General features: G+C 40.4%; 1 protein-coding gene across 1 annotated transcript; it reads left to right on the top strand.

The window, feature by feature from the left end:
* Positions 1-6719: 6719 nt before the first annotated feature.
* On the top strand, positions 6720-13435 carry rdh8a (retinol dehydrogenase 8a). The gene is made up of 6 exons (XM_069148863.1): positions 6720-7053; positions 9215-9376; positions 10300-10479; positions 11343-11436; positions 11535-11718; positions 12420-13435. Exons 1-6 carry the CDS (start codon positions 6948-6950, stop codon positions 12645-12647), a joined length of 954 nt encoding a protein of 317 aa, XP_069004964.1. The 5' UTR covers positions 6720-6947; the 3' UTR covers positions 12648-13435.
* Positions 13436-16947: the final 3512 nt, after the last annotated feature.

Raw genomic sequence — 16947 nt, forward strand, 5'->3', positions numbered from 1 at the left:
AATTTGCCAAAAATTGATTTATGTTTTTAAAAAACTCTTTCAAAGTTTCTATTTTTTTTTTTTTTTTTAGCAGGCTATCCAGTGATTGTGAAATAGCTCCCTACAAATCATCTCAGATCTAACACCACCACTTCTTCATGGGCTTGTGATGTCATTTATTTACATATTTTATGACAAACATTTTTTATTACCTTCTGCCAGTGTGATATAATTAGGATTTAAAGATGATGTATGTATAAGTTTGTGGTTTGTGTGTGTGGTTAAGCCTGACAACTAGTCCACTGTCATTTAATGTCACCACATAATTATAAATGAGCCTTAGATAAGAACTATTAGATAAGAACTTTTGGTTTTATATATTGATAAAATGTGCGTTTTTATGCTGAATGATGTAAGATGTGGTTGAAACCAACACTTATAAAAGCAAGAGAATACACGATTCCACATTTTGCTAGAGGGAGAAAATGTAGGTTATTCTGTCAGAGGCTGATCTAAGAAAGCACCTCGAGATAAATGTGCTGGTGCCACCCACTGACTGCTGATGATAGTATCTCCATGTATCAGACAGCATGTGTTCGTACATAAGAGCTGTCTCCACCTTCTCATTCGAAACCATCCTGCAACAGGTACGCTGGTCTCATTTCCCTGCAATACAAGAGGGCAGAGGGAGCACATCAGACAGGATACGACCTCCTGCTTGGTGCTTCATCACCACTGCTCTCACCTCATAGTATTTGGAATTTGAAAAAGAGCATTGTTGAAAGTAACAAGATCTGGATGCAGAGTTGTGTTACCAGACAGATTAAGCTACACTGTCAGTTGCTAAATCCTGCTGTGATGCAGTTGCCAAACCAAAGGTTGTGACCATGAGGAAGCATGTGGAAATTTCCCCTCTTTGCACTGAGGCCTGTAAGTAAGGGGAACTGCCAGTCTGGTGATAATTATAATCATCAGAGATGAGGGGAAACTAAGCTAATTAACATCTAAGGACCATGTCTGTGAAATGAACTGCTCAAACAAATAGACTAAATAAGCTCAACCAGTGACCACACTCATGCGTACCCTCCTCCTCTTTGCTGTTAGGTTACAGCACGAAGCACCATGAGTGCATTTGCATCTCTAAATAGCAAGGCAATTTATTCAATAACTGGTATTAGTAGGGCCACTTAAGGTAACATGAAACACTGATTCTAAAAATAATTAAAACCAACATTTTTTTAAAATATCTTCCACACAGTTTGGTAAACTGAAGAGTAAACCAGGACTTTTAAACTCTGCAAATGACTTGGTCAAAAAAGTTCTGTGACATGGTGCAACAGTAGATAGAGAATTGCCTATTAATTGCCATACTGTATGCTTTAATTGTAATGAATGTTTCACTGGTGCTCAGAAATGCCACATTGATCCTCGGGGTGTTTTTTGCTCTCAATGCCCTCTCTATGTGCTGTTCAATGTTGGGTCTGCAGCTGCAGCAACAATTATAACTCCTCTTTTGGTTGCAGCTCATGAGCCTTTCTTTTAGCACTTTCTCTCAATTACCAGTGCTCGCTGACTGCATCGGAACCCCAAAAACACTTTTGCTTTTTTCTCTGCACCCATTCGCTCTCTCTTCAAGTCTCCCTCCCGTGCACCGACCCCCAGCTAGTCTCTCCCTTCGCCTCTTTTTTCGCCTCTGTTCTCATGAAGTTTGCATTCCACACCTCCTCTGCAGACTGCACACAAAAGAGCAGAAAGCGCCACTCCTGACCCGTGGCAAACATTCCAGTCCTCTACGTCTTTTCACACAGCTAGAGTCCCTTATTCTTTCAGTGGCATCAGCCAGAGTCCGTCTCTTGTCCAATGCTAGTGTGGAGACATCACTTACAAGAGGGGTCAAACAAGTGATATTTAGTTTGATGCTCTAAGTCATGAAATAACACTATAGAACGAATTTTTTTTTCCAAATGAGTGGAAAAAAGTTAACTTTTGAAGTAATGTAAATGTGAGAAAAAATATTTGAAATGCAGACCACATTCATTTGTTATGACAAATAATTAGATTTGGGACAAGCATTTAGAAGAGCATCGCCAATCGCACAATCTGACTTTAATTAGAAAGAATGAAATCAGACTTTATACAGTCAGCTGCAAAAGCAGTGAAAGTTCCAGGAGCATCTGTTCATGTATCCTCAAAGTCAGTTCACAGGAAATTGACTATTAAGCTATAAAAAAATAAAAAAATAAAATAAAAAAAGGGTTTAGCAGGAATGGGAGTGTCATTTTGATGACTTGGACTTTGGCATTGCTTCGAGATAATTTGGGCCTGGGGCACAGCTGGAGTGTGTTCAGACGTGTATGGGAGAGGTGAAAGGTTGGGGGAGTGATAATGAATGAATTGCTACAGTAACAGTTCAATACTGTACATACTTATAGAGGTGCAGCAGAGAAAGTGGAGAGGAGAAAGTTTGAGGTCAAACGAGGAGGAGGGTTTACAACAAGACTTTAAAGCAGAGAAAGCATGTGGCAAGGAAAAGCATGTAGAGGCTTGTATTATTCCCTCCTCTTTGTCTCTTTCCTAACTCCCTCTGTGTCTTAGTGCCTCAATCCTCTGAAATTCCACAGCAATAGCTCGAAGGCTGGCAGACATCACTGGCTGCCCAGCACCCCTCCTCATCTCCATCCACACCTGTCCACTTCATCTGGAGGTACAAGGGAAAGCTTACTCCAGTGACTTAGCATCGGCTCTTCTAGCACCGTAATCCAGTGGTAGATGGCCATCTGGAGTATGGAGGGAAAACCCTTAGTTTTCCTGTTGGACCATAATTGGGTCCATAAATATATAAAATGTTATTACCAATTGCCAATCGAGACGCTCAGACAATAATGTGGACACATGGTGTAGCAGCAAGACCTTTGTAAAATTCACTTTTAATCTGGGCCACCAGCGTCATCACTAATCTCGGTGTTGGAAGAAGTATTCAGATCCTTTACTTAAGTAAAAGTATTAATACAGCCATGTAAAAATACTTCATTACAAGTAAAAGTCCAGAATCAAAAATCCTTCCTAAGTAAAAACAAGTGCCAGCAGTACAATGTAGTTAAAGTATTAAAGTAAAAGTGCTGGTTTGGTCCCTCTGACTGATTACATATGATATCATAAGATCACTCAAAGAGAAGCATTAGTGTGTAAAGCATGTTACTGTTGTAGCTGCTGGACGTGGAGCTAATTTGAACTGTTTTATGTCGGACAGCAGAAAAATCAAAGGCGTTGTCAGAGGAAAAAGAAACTAGAATTAGCACCTAGTTGTTTGCCTTTGCCAACCACCCAAGTTGTAGTTTAAATTGGTTCATTTTAACATGAATTTGAAATGAAACCATGTGAGAAGTTTAAAGGGAGAAATTACTGTTTGATGGAGGTGGATGTGATCCAGACCACACACTGATTCTTGTAAGATGTCAGATGCTAAAAAGGTTGGAAACCTACTGGTTTATTCATTAGCAATGTCGTATTTTAAAAACTCATCATATTATCTAGTTGTCAATACTGCTCTGAAGTGAAATGGAAATATATCGTAGTTAAAATGGAAATACTTAAGTACAATAGTAGTACCTCAAAATTGTACTGAAGTAGGATACAGTAATTAAAAAAAATGCACTAATTTACTTTCCACCACTGTTTAATCTTGCGATGATGTCAATTCTAGCTTTAGGTTTTGTTTATTAGTTTTATGTATCAGTTAAAGCATAAACTGTATTTCCTATATTGTGCTACATTATGAAATTAGGGGTCAAATAAGTTAAATTAGCACTGACTTCACATTAATGAGATGGTAGCAAAATAGCCAAGAGGTTATTTTTTTTAAGCGCCGTTGTTTTGCACACTGTCAGTTAGGATTTAAAGCTGCTTTATCTGACAATGCAAATTCCACTTTTATTATCTCATTTTAACTCCAGCTTTCCGGTGTGGGAAATGGGCCATAGCGTAGGGATGTTTTGAACAAGCAGACATCAGCTTTGTGAGACAGCAAGAGGAAATTGGGCCTAAAATCTATATGACCGTTGACAGTCTGCTGCGTGTTGTCAGCAAAATACACAGTTTCTAAGAAGCAAGCAGTGTTGATTGGAAGTCTATGAAAAAGATTTTTTTTTTTATTGTGTAGCCTATTCTTATGTTGAGTTATATAGCCTACAGTCACTTCGGAAAGTTTTCAGACACCTTTACCTTTTGCAAACTTAAATTTATAAAATTGGCATTTTTTTTTTTTTTTTCCCTATCAGTCTACACTCACAAATCAATGAAGACAAAGAAAAACATATTTTCATCCATTAAAAAGCAACAACTGAAGTTTTCATTTAATTTTCTGTCAGGGCTAAAAACAAACTATGACTTCCAAAGAACTCTCTGTGATAAAACTATTGCAATGCATAAATGAGGGCAAGGGTAAAAAAAAACATTTCTAAAGCTTTAAGTGGTCCCAAGAACACAATGAGCTCAATAATTGTGAAATGAAAATAGTTTAAAACCACCATAACTCTTGTAAGAGTTGGCTGTGTGGGTGAAATGAATAACCATGCCAGTAAGGCCACATTCAGGGATGTTAACAAGGACCCAACAGTCACTATAACAGCTTCAGGATTCCTCTGCAGAGATGGGAGAACATGCCAAAAGGGCAACCATCTCACCAGCTCTTCCTCAATCAGGCGTTTATTGTTAAGCAACTATTCGGAAGCCAGTCTGAGTAAAAGGCGCGTGAAAGCTCGGTGTTTGTCGAACAGCGTCTGACGAAGCTTGACAGGATCTGCCAGGAAGGGTGGGATAAACTGCCAATATCCAGGTGTGCAGAGCTTGTAGAGACTTTACACAAGAAGACTGAAAGCTGCAAGTGCTGCCAATAGGGCTTCTGCCAAGTATTAAATTAAGGGTCTGAATACTTTTGTAAATGACAGATTTCAGTTTTTGATTTTTAATAAATTTGCACACATTTATTGAGTCTCTTGATGGGGGAAATTCTAATTTCATTCATTTAAAACTAAATTTTCAACAGTTTAAAGTGTGCAAAAAGTAAAAGGGTTGGAATACTTTCTGCAGCTACTATACATATCACATACTTTAGGGGAATTTTGTTTCACAGCAGAGCTGAACTTCTGTTACAAGTTGAACTTTGATTGGCCAAGTCAGGACTCCACTCTGTTAAAATGTTGCCCCCCTACAGGATAATTCTCTACAAATTTATGGAAAAATTAATTCCTTCTCTTGATGATGGAAACTATCCGTAACCCCGCTTTACCCTGAGATTAAACAAATAGCAGTGGGGTTGAATGTTGTAACCGGGGGACCTCTATTCATTTTTGTATGCTTTAAAGGCAGAAATATTTGTGTCATAAAATATAGTTTAAAATTCGAAACAATGCAGCAATCAGGTTTCAAAAGCTGGTGAGAAATTCAGGAGAGAATAAACACAAACTCATATAAATGGTGTTGAGCCACTTTAATGTCTGGACTCTCTCCAAATAAGAAACAAAAGGCAACTGAAAAGAGGGTCAACCATTGTCATCCCAGTGTCAATCAAAAATATTAAACAAATGAGTTAATTATTTAAATTTTGAGTGAAAGATACAATAATTATTGTCAAACATCAATAAGTTATACCGGGTTGGGTTTTTTTTTTAAGGTAAAGGGAACCATCAGAACAAACAGAAAACATCTTCAATTAGAGAAACGTGAAGTTGTGGTTGAGATGTCTACCATGCAAAGCTGAGATGGCATATAAGATACAAAACCCTTACAGTGAGTTTAAAAAGAAGGACACGAAACATTTCAACAAATTTAAAGTAGGAAACATAAAGTTACAGTCCTCTCCTCTGGGAAATAGTGTTGTGTGAAAGCCCTGTTTTTCTGGACAGGAGTTTGCATGTGGTTGCATCACGTTTAGCAACAGGCCCAAACATGACCATGACTCTTTGCACCGCAGCCTTTCATCAGAGAAAAAGAAGCAAGTCTTATCTGAGAAAAACGTTGACCCCTTCATCTGTCAAGAGCAGAGTCCACTTGTCAACAATAACAAACCGCTGCTAATAGCACTGACAAACCAAACTGAGACATAGATGACAAACTCAAGCTTAGAACATACATTCTTAAAATTGTATTATTTTGATTACAGTGATGCAGGATTATTGATTTGCTTGTGTATATGCATTCAGAAAGCCTGAGTGCTACTTAAGTGTGCTGCACCTTACGCTCCCACTAGATGGCAGTGTAACGCAGCCTATTAAGTTAACTATAAACACTACACTCCAAACTTGGTGTCACCCAAGGAGAAGTTTTATAAATAAATCAGCTAGAGGCGAAGAACTTCATTTTTGTTTATACTTGGGATAACAGCAGAGGGAATAATAAAAATAACAACTACAATAATAATAATAATAAATGTAATTTTTCTGAGATCTGACGTGCATTCAGATATTTTAAAAGACAGTAAATTGTGTAGTTTAATGGAATATTTGAACGTAAGCAAATTATAAAATGTGAAATAAAAGTTTTGAAAAGTTGGATAGTCTATTAGTTGTATTGTGAATGACTGTAATTTCGTAATAAATCACCACTAGAGTAGGTGTCAATATTATTATACTGCGGGGGTCACCAGCTCAGAAATCAAAAAGGCCTAAGCACTGCCCCCTCTGCAACACGCACGTGCGCGCATGCACGTCCACAAATTTACAAGGAATTAACTACATTTTCTGGGCAGGCGGCACCTATCAAGTTTAAAAACTGCAAGGGGTGTTTGCCGTGTCACGTCGTTTTTGGTTACTGATTTTTATTGAACATGTGACTGAATTAGGCGCTCACATGGCTGCTGTGTCTGCATGATCCGCTTTAGTTTTTTAAAGTCCGGTGATCGGTAGCTCCCTCGGCAGCGACCATACGGAGCAGAGGACCGCTGAAAAACACAGCGCCTACCCGGACAAATCATGGCGAACAGCGGGCAGAAAGTTGTGCTGATCACCGGCTGCTCCTCCGGCATCGGGTTACGAATTGCCGTCACGCTGGCCAGAGATGAAAAGAAGCGTTACCATGGTAAATGCGCTTTCTTCTACATTGTTTCTTTGATCGGGACCTATTAGTAGAAAGCCAATAATGCTGTGGTTCGCCTGAAAAACTATTCCGTGTTTACCTCCCCGACAAAACTCAGCAATCGTACCAAACCTCCTTTACGCATAAAGTTCGATTGAGCTTCATGCGCAACGCTCCGTCTTAACGCTCAAACGAGATTTAGTGTAGTGTCCATGGAAATAGCTAACCCCAGTAATATCGTATCCATATCCTTTTGTAAGGACTGGGTTTCAGTCGCCCCTTTGGTGCAACTATTATCATCTGAAAGCGCAGTTTCCAGGGTAGGGCTCTGCAAGGATGCCGCTTTCCAGGCAGGATTCATAAAAGGAGTCTTGTCAGTTCTCTTTCAAGTGACTTCTCCAGCACAAAGCCCCCTTTTATTGCAGTGAATTGTAGACCGCCTGCTCCGGTTTAGTGCCGTGTCTAATGTGCCTATAGTCCCCTCACTGGAGCGAGTGTTGAAAGGGGGACAAAGTTTGAGACCTGTACAAGCGAGGGTTCACTCTAAAGCAAGGGCCTTGTTTGAAGTCTTCATTGGTACACAGTGGAGTTAGGGTGTCCCACTTTGACATAGTCGGTCTGTGTGTCTGGTCTGCTGCTTCCCAGCCATCATTAATTTAATTCTAGGAATGGAAATTTAATCCACAAGCTTTCCATGTCATGGAGCCTCAGACAGAATTATGTTGGATCATCTTACCAACCTCAACCCTGTTGGTAGGAGTTGGCCTCCAGACCGCTGTGACAAGATTGTGTTGTTTGCTGTGACTATACAGAATTGCATAATTGGCTGTAGGCCTATGGTCAGAGTTAACATTGAAACTCTTGATTGTTGTCATCTTATGTGTGCTATAATTAAACAAGAGCAGGGATTCTCATTTTGCCAGTTTAAGGGTTAGTTAAAGTTCTCTTTTTCTTTGGGGTCACGGGGATGTGATGGGATTTATTACCGTGAAATAGATGAGCAAAACAAAAGCGATTAACTGCTCCCTCCCTCCCAACACTGGCTTGAGCATATTTTTTTCCACAGTGTGACCTGCTTTAAATAAGGCCACATCTGAGCAATGTTGCTGATCTGTTCTGTTCCTTAGGAAATCCAACAGAGATTAAATATTGCATGGTGCATAAAGAAATGATTAGTTGCAGTAACGTGCACAAAACTCAGAGAAAGCCTCAATATACCTCTGTGTATTTTTTTAATGCAATGTGTGTTCAAGAATGTTTAAGCTGCCCAGGAGTAATTCCTCCAGGAGCCAGAGGAACAATGGATCTCTTGTTCGCGTCTCTACCAATACGTAAATCTTTCTGTTGCTTCATGGTTCTCAAATCAGAAGAGTAGACTTAATGAGACTTCATGAGATGTTGTTAATGCGTAGTGTGTATCTGACTGCTTGTGTAGAAGTTGTATGACACTTAAACAGCAACATTCTCAAAAAAAAAAAAAAAGAGTTTTCATTGCTATAAATCATAAAATGTTACATTGGCAACACCGTAGTGCAATCCAGAACCTGCACAGCTTAGAAATCCCTCTCTAATCTTGCTTGTCCAACCCAGCCTGACTTCAGACAAGAATCATGTGCAGGCTTTCCTTTATCTGCCAAGGGCAACAGGTAGTTTTAGATGGATGTGGGGATAAGTTGTTTACTTGTGCTTATTGCCATTGTGTAACACAACTGCCTCCCTTTTCTCTATTAGATAACGTCAGTCAGCAAAGTGTAAGCAGAACACACAGCGTGGAAGACGCCAGGTCAACACTGTGCTGATAGCTGCTGTCGTCGGTCATGATAGATTCCTGCGCCATATGTAGGTTAATGTTCCCCAGCGAGTAAAGTTCAGAGGAAATCAATTGTCTGCACTGTAAACTGTCAGGCGTGGTCTTTTCTATGAACTCTGGAATTGTACAGTCCTGTGTGTCACTTAATCAGTGTAACAATGGGTCAAGGGTTTGTTTAATTACAGGAAAAGATTCAATGTGACGATTTCCTCCGAAATGATGAATAGTGAAAGTGTGAAATTAATTAAAATATAGAAAATTCCTAAATATGTCTTTGCAGTTGCAGGTTGTGTTAAAGAACAATTATCTGCTGTCATAGAGGTCCTTTTTGTACACTCTGTCTCCTCCCATCAGTCATCGCTACCATGCGGGACCTGAAGAAGAAGGACAAGCTGGTGGAGGCAGCGGGAGATGCATATGGGAAGACCTTGATGCTGCTTCCATTAGACGTGTGCAGCGACGAGTCCGTCAGGCAGTGCATCAACAATGTTAAGGACCGCCATATTGATATTCTGAGTGAGTGGGACACACCTGAAATTAGACCTGCAAGTCCTTTTTGAACTATTCCCCGCTTGTGAATACATCTGTGCATAGGAACGATAACCAAACGACTGGCACAATAAACCTCACATTCCCATGATGGTATCTATTTAACACAAACTGTATGCAACTTTTATCTGGGAGAGTTACTCTTCAATTTAAGTTGAAAAACAAAATATCAAAGTACGGTGTTATTACTGTAATAAAAAAAAATACAGCTTTTAGGTCAAAGGTTTTGAAAATTAATTACAGAAATGTTGGGAATCAGAGGTTACACTGGTTTTGCAGTTGAGTTGAGTAAGTGGAGGGAGAAGTTTGGGAGAGTTTTGAAATCCCAGTGGGCAGATAGATTATGCACCCAAACAGATAGAGCCATCATAGTAATATGTGAGTGAGTGAAAATATAGCTGAAACCAAGCGTGCAGCTCAATAACACCTTTTTCTGAACGAGGGTTGTCACAACAAAGCACAAGATCTATTTTGAAACCCAGAAGTCTCAGCAGATGTCACCAATCACCTTATTAGGTCACTCTGAAGCGATATAACAGTGCAGTAAAGTGTGCGTTAACCAGAATAATGACTTCTAAATAGGTGGCTCTTTTCAGTTCTTGGGTTTAAGCCTTAAGTCTGGATAAATCATCTATTTATAAACCTGCGTCTGTCTTACTCTAAGTCCAACATGACATCCCCCTTCACCTCATTACCCAAGACCCAGGGGCCATTGGACATGGTCATGTGTTACATCACACCTCTCTGTTGTTGTCACACACTGACATCTGGTGGCAATATCAAGTAATGTCAAACTTAATCATTGACGATCTCAAAAATATCTTAACTGTTTCAAAGTTTTGATTATTTCAATGTTTGTACATACATGTCATCTGTGTGTTTCCTGTCAGTCAACAACGCCGGTGTGGGCTTGCTCGGACCCGTGGAGAGCATCAGCATCGACGAGATGAAAAAAGTGTTTGAGACCAACTTCTTTGGCGTGGTGCGCATGATCAAAGAAGTGATGCCCGACATGAAGAAGAGGCGTTCAGGACACATCGTGGTCATGAGCAGCGTTATGGGTCTTCAGGGTATGATCTGTAAAAATGCATAAGAAAATCTGCAGGCCATTATAATGTGTTTAGATGTTTAACTGACTTGCTTTAAGAGTGACTTTGTAGCAGAGAAGCATACTGCACGAAGATATCGTTGACCATTTCGGTCAGTTATAGCATCACATTTACAAATATGTAGTCATAAAAATACTGTTGATCCAACTTCTTTGGCATCTTTGTTTGGTCTATGACTCAGGAAGAAAGCATGAAAATTGAATTCTACAATTCTTCACACTCGTAGCATACAGAGTACTGATCATCTGTGGTGAAGAGTCAAAAATATTCCAAATCATTCTCAATAACCTGTAAATCATGCTATGTTTAAGGGTAGATGAAATACAGTAAGTGAAACCGAAAATTTCACCTCTTTATAATTTGCCATTTTATATCTCAAAAGGAGAGCTGACAATGTTTGTTTTTGGTTAAAGATTAAATTTGAATGTTTGACGGATGAATATTTTTGATATTTAAAGGCTGAGCTGTTTTTATTTATTGTCTGTTGGTCTACGTCTTGCCTTTCCAGTAAAGATCTGCTGACTTGGGTCAAATAGCAAGCACTTGCAAATAATTTGTTTGTTTTAACTTGTTTGAAGTAACACGGTGGTGGGGTTTACCAGAACAAGTTGAAGAGTGTCTGACGAGGTTTTAAATGAATTTTCATGATTTGTCTGGCACTTAAATTGTCCTCTTTCACATTTTGTTACTTGGTTGATTTGATTAGCTTCATCCTTTATGTGTAAATGAAGTTTGATGGATGTCTTCTGTTAATAGATTACTTTGAAATTTGATGATACAATGCACTGATGACCTTTATCTCCCTGTTTTTGTTCTTGCATCAGGAGTGGTGTTCAACGATGTTTACACTGCCTCTAAGTTTGCAATGGAAGGCTTTTGTGAGAGTATGGCTGTGCAACTGATGAAGTTCAATATCCGGTAGATTACCCTCTTTCCTTCGACCTTCGCTCACATCTGTCTTTACTTTGTACTGTATATGCTCCCTCACAGACCTTTCTGTATTTGACTCGCCTCAGGTTGTCCATGATTGAACCCGGCCCAGTCCACACTGAGTTTGAGAGGAAGATGATGGACGATGTGGCTAAAATGGAGTATCCAGGAGCAGACGCCGACACCGTTCGTTATTTTAAAGACGTTTACCTGCCCTCATCCATAGATATATTTGAGGCCATGGGCCAGACGCCAGAAGACATAGCTAAAGTAAGGGAATGGGTTTTGTACTCACATTTGACCAGTATTCAAGAATTATTGTTGTGTTTCTCAGGTCAGGTGCCGCAACCTGGTATAATGCCAAAGAGTGTAATTCACCCGACAGTGCACGAGAGGATACCATGTCAGTGTCATGTTTTCTTCCTCGCCCAGATGTGAAATGTAAAATGCCTTTGTTTTGGCCACCAAAAAGCGCATAGTTAGGATCAGGAAAGGGAAAAGGTCATGGTTTGGGTTTAATGTGAGACGGTCGTAATAGGGTTAGGTTTAGACACCAACAGTTATTGGTTAGGGTTAGAAAAAGATCATGGTTTGAGTTTACAAAAGAAATTTTACATAAATAACGTCCTTTAAATTACTTAATGTAATTTATATAAGTAATTTATATTACCTAAAAGTAAATCTACGTTGACTTTTGTTTTCTCACTGACTCGAACACCGCTCTCCCAGGAGTTTTATGTTTGTCCCATCCTCATTATGTGGACTGTGATCATACATGTATGTTCTTTTCTCGCCAAGGAGAAGCAGATCATGACACTGACACGGTATCCTCTAGTGGACTGATGGGTGTATTACACGCTTTGGTTTGACATTGGGTTGCAGCACCAGTTATTGATCAGGCTGAGTACAAACAATCAGCCTACATATAAATGAAATCAGTCCTAACTTTGTTTTGTTTCCCATCTCTCCAGTGCACTAAAAAGGTTATTGAGTCAAGCAGCCCTCGCTTCAGGAATCTGACCAACAGCCTCTACACACCCATTGTGGCTTTAAAATACGCAGATGAGACTGGCGGCCTGTCTGTGAACACCTTCTACAACCTCCTCTTCAACTTCGGCCCCCTAATGCACATCACTATGAGCATCCTCAAGTGCCTGACGTGCAGCTGTCTCCGTCGACGCACCATCTCACCCAACTGAGGAGGGGGTTCCATCTTGCCCTCCACCATTAACTTCCCAGTGTTTTGACCCCACCTTTTTCCTGAGGTTTTGGGCTGAGCAGGTAGACTAGAAGCAGTAACCAGGTGAGAAGAGGAGGCACCTTCTTAGTTCAGAGACACTACCATGATAAGCTTTGCCAGACATCATGCACAGTTGCTCAACTTTGTCACAGAGATGTCATATGCAGGGTGATCTCATGTGCTGACACAGAAACATGCATACACCACAACACAGAAATACAAACAACACACTTTGGATTATTATACATATATGAAGAGAAGGCCATGCTTTAGTTATTGCCCTATGGGGGGAACTGAATGGCTACAGTGTTAAGTGGTTAGATATTGTTTAAAGAGAAGATGAGATACAGGTGTCATGGTCAGACATCAAAGCACAAAAAATGAACTCAGTTAATAATAAAAAAATAAAAAATAGTATAAAAAATAAATTAAAAAAAAAAAACTGATTAACTTGTAGCGTAGATAACTTTACACTCAGGCTTACCAGAGTTATGATGTACATGACAGTCAGTATATGTATATATATATATATATATATATGTATATATATATATATATATGCTTTTATTGTGTTGTGCCCTTAATTCTGCCTTAATGTAGTGTTCTCATGGTCATAACTGCTGTTGAATGATATTTTTAATCTTTTGATAAACTGAATGTTTTGGGATTTTAAAGGTTTTTGAACTTCTGGGTCAGATATTTTTTAATCTTGTAATTTGATTTAAAAATAAACAGAATTCTGATTTACCCCCAAATGTATAATTTTTTTTGTATTTTTTTTTTTTGAATAACAACAACAAAATGTGACCATTCTGACTTGGAGAGTATTCTCTGCAAGGTTTTTCACTCTGTCTGCAAGACCCTTTGGACACCAAGAGGGGGCAGTATTTCACTGTTTTCCCCTGGTAGCCAACCTGTGGATTTCACAAAACGGACTTTTTCACAGCAGACATTTTGGCACGTCATAGCAGAAAAGGCACAGGTGTAAATTCTGCACTTCTTCCACTGTCCTGGTATTGTGCATTGTGGCTCACTAGCATGGTTTACGGGGACTCTGTGTCTCTCCACTATTGTTAACAAAATATGTGTCTCCTGTGCATATCCTACTATCATATTTCAAAATGTCTGCTGTGAAACAGAGTGGCAGCTGTATAGTAATTTGTCCTCTGCCTGAGCTAGACAATGCAATAAATCTGAATTATAATCTTTATATTATGTTGCAGACACTGGCCATCATATTTAATAAGCAGGTTTCCCTCTATTGTTGCATATGAAACAATCTTTTAATAATTCAAGCTTCAATATCAATTTAAACTGATAATACTGAATATTGATTTTAGAGAACATTATTAAGTAGCAGACATTATAGAAACGTTTTCATGCAACAACATCTTGCAGAGCACATACTAGTTTTTTTGAATATGCATTTTTTGAGTGTGCCTGGCCTGTGCACATGCGCACGCATTAGCATGTGTTTGCATGCATGTGAATGTGTGTGTGAATGTGTTATAGGAGCACGTCTATGGGCCAAGTTAGTGATCTGTTGATGGATATAAAGAGGTCATGGCCTGCTCCCCATCAAAACCCCTCCCTTGAACCCCCAACCCTCTCACACACACACCCGGCTTTGTGCCGTGTGAGAGAATGTGACCTGGTTCCCATCCCTGAGGAGGGGTGAAAACTAATGACAACCTCAGACACATTGCGCAGCCCTGAGCCTCCCTCTCCAGCTGGCCCCCTCAGCCCATCAGGCCTGGACCCCCTGGTCCTGGTCCACGCTGGGAGAGTGGGTCTGCGGTCTGGCCTGTGTAGCCCGTAGCCTCAGTTTGTTCTACTCACCATGCCCATCATCCCCTCTTGCTATGCCCTTCATGTGCCCGGGCTGGTTACACTCAGCCAGTCTGAATGCGTGGAGCTCATCATAAGAAGACAGTGCAACTGGTTGCAGACCTGTAGTTTCTGTGCAGTGTACAATGAGTGCAGTGCCTCAGCTCTGTGTATGTGTCTTCATCAGAGGCGACAGCTCCGCACAATGGAACAAAGACACTGTCAATCACAATCAAATGGGTGTGTGTGCGGGGACTGGAGGGGAAGGGGGATAGGGGATCCGAGGGAGGGTGGGGGGGAGGAGTCTGTATGTCCCGAATGTTCAGGGGGATGCCAAGATCCAATGTGGGACACTGAAGGCTAATGGCAGGGGGTGGGTAGAGGGTTTGGGGCAGCAAGGGGTGGGGTGTGTCGCACTTGGGAAAATGAGAATTGGGGTGCAGAGACCTGAATGGAAGACCTATTTACTAATTGAATGAACACAGGAGTTACAGCAAAGTCTCATTAAACAAGAGGTCTTATCAAACCATTGTTGTGTACCTTTGTTTCAAAATCAAGAATGTAATTGCAGTATAATGAGGTCAGGTCTTCCCTTAATTGTAACCCTGTCACAATGTCTGAGCCAATAAACATACAGTGGCTCTGCCTGCATGCAGGCCTTGCTGTGTATTTACTAATCAGCCACTTGCATCCTTGGATGGTAAATAGTAAAAACAGAAAAAACAAAGAAGGAGAACCTCGATAGTTGTCTGTGACGTGCTAGCAGGACATTCTTTGCGATCCGTCTGCCTTCTCTGTTGCCAGGACATTTGACCGCATCCTCCTTTCACTGTCATCACCAGAGAACCACACCTAAGCCTTACTCAGACAGTAATGAGATAGACTGGGGAGTCAGAGATCAAAAACAAAAGGGAGCTACGGATGTCAGAAAAATGTGAGAACTAAGTTGTGAAAACTGGAGATAGACAACGGCAGAAGGAAAGTATGAAAGAGAGAGGAAGCGAAAGAAAGAGAGAGAGATTTGGGATGCTACTAATAAATGGAGCTGATGTCTAGACAGGGTTCTTCAGTCTGATCCCAGGTCAGAATGGGTCTAAAACAGGCTCCACTTATCTGTTTCTGTTATTACTTCTTTTGCTTACAAGGATCCATTTTGAATAATTCTGAATAATGTCACAGAATATTAAGCAGATTTGTCATATTACTGGATCCAGGAACCAAAATATATATAAGATGAGACAAAACAGATGGGAGCTGATAAACAAGTTGGATGTCAGTTACCATTTAAAACCGCTGCATGATGACTGGATATGTAGCCACATGGGACATATTACTGTCCATGGAGCTGAACTGAGGTCTGAGGGGAGCTATCAATCTTTATTTAGTGAAAACAGGGAGAAGCCCGGGATGCCCTGTGGCTGGCCTGTGGCAGCAGAGTCCACAGGGAGAAACAAACACACAACCTCTTCTCTCCCTCTCTGTCCATTCCTTTTCTCTCTCTGAGGGCCACTGTCTGTCTGCCCTCTCCACTGTCCTTCTCCATAACTCCACTGTGCAATGACCTCTCGCAGACCCAACGTGGGTCACTTGTTTATTCACTCATGGAGAGCAGGGTCATCATCTCTCGTTGTGAGTAGGGCTTCTTGTTTGTAAGGGCATTCAGGATCGTTTGGAGCATATAAATCAAAAGAATCTTGGCTTTCGCCGGCCGCTCGCACGCATTGTTTTACAGGCACAGAAGTGCTATTGTCAGAATCATTACAACATTAGCGTTGTCCCCTTTCCCCACTGCTCTCCCAGAACAAACAATCCATCAGGAATTTCCAGACTGGGACTCAGTTTGCCCACTACCGTATTGTTTTGTTCCGCTCTGTTCACTCTCTCAAAACTACCAGTTTCAGTGACTGTGAAAATCTGTGATTAGAGGGTTCAATCTGTGTACAAGTAAGGAGATGATGGTTTATTGTGCCGGCCTTAAAGATGATGTTATCTGAGTTGGAGTAACCCGATCACCATTTCTTTTCTTTTTTCTTTTCGTGCGCATTGAGGTTAGACTGGTGTAATATTCCACAAGCTGAGTCTGATAGCAGAGCCGCTGGTGTCAATGGACAGATCTGACTCAAAACCTGAAACTCCAGTTTGTGGGCAGGACGAGGCAAGAAGCATGACAGACTGAATTTTTTTTTTTTAAATTAATCCAGATAAAGAGTTCAGGAACAAACAACACAAACACTAAAGTGGGCATGCACACAAACAAATAACTCTTTTCTCACCATTCTGGGCAGTCACATTTCTTTCTCTAACATATCATCTCCTCTGGTTTTCAACCTCTTCCACCACAAATCAGTTGTCTCTCTCTATCAATGTTGTAATTAGACGTCTGGGAATCTGATGCAGAGAAGCATTTATATTTTTAATTTAGGGAAAAATAA

Source organism: Embiotoca jacksoni, unplaced genomic scaffold (genome assembly GCF_022577435.1).
Source record: "Embiotoca jacksoni isolate LCO1_2020_lvr unplaced genomic scaffold, fEmbJac1.0.p SCAF_15, whole genome shotgun sequence".
Taxonomy (NCBI): domain Eukaryota; kingdom Metazoa; phylum Chordata; class Actinopteri; family Embiotocidae; genus Embiotoca; species Embiotoca jacksoni.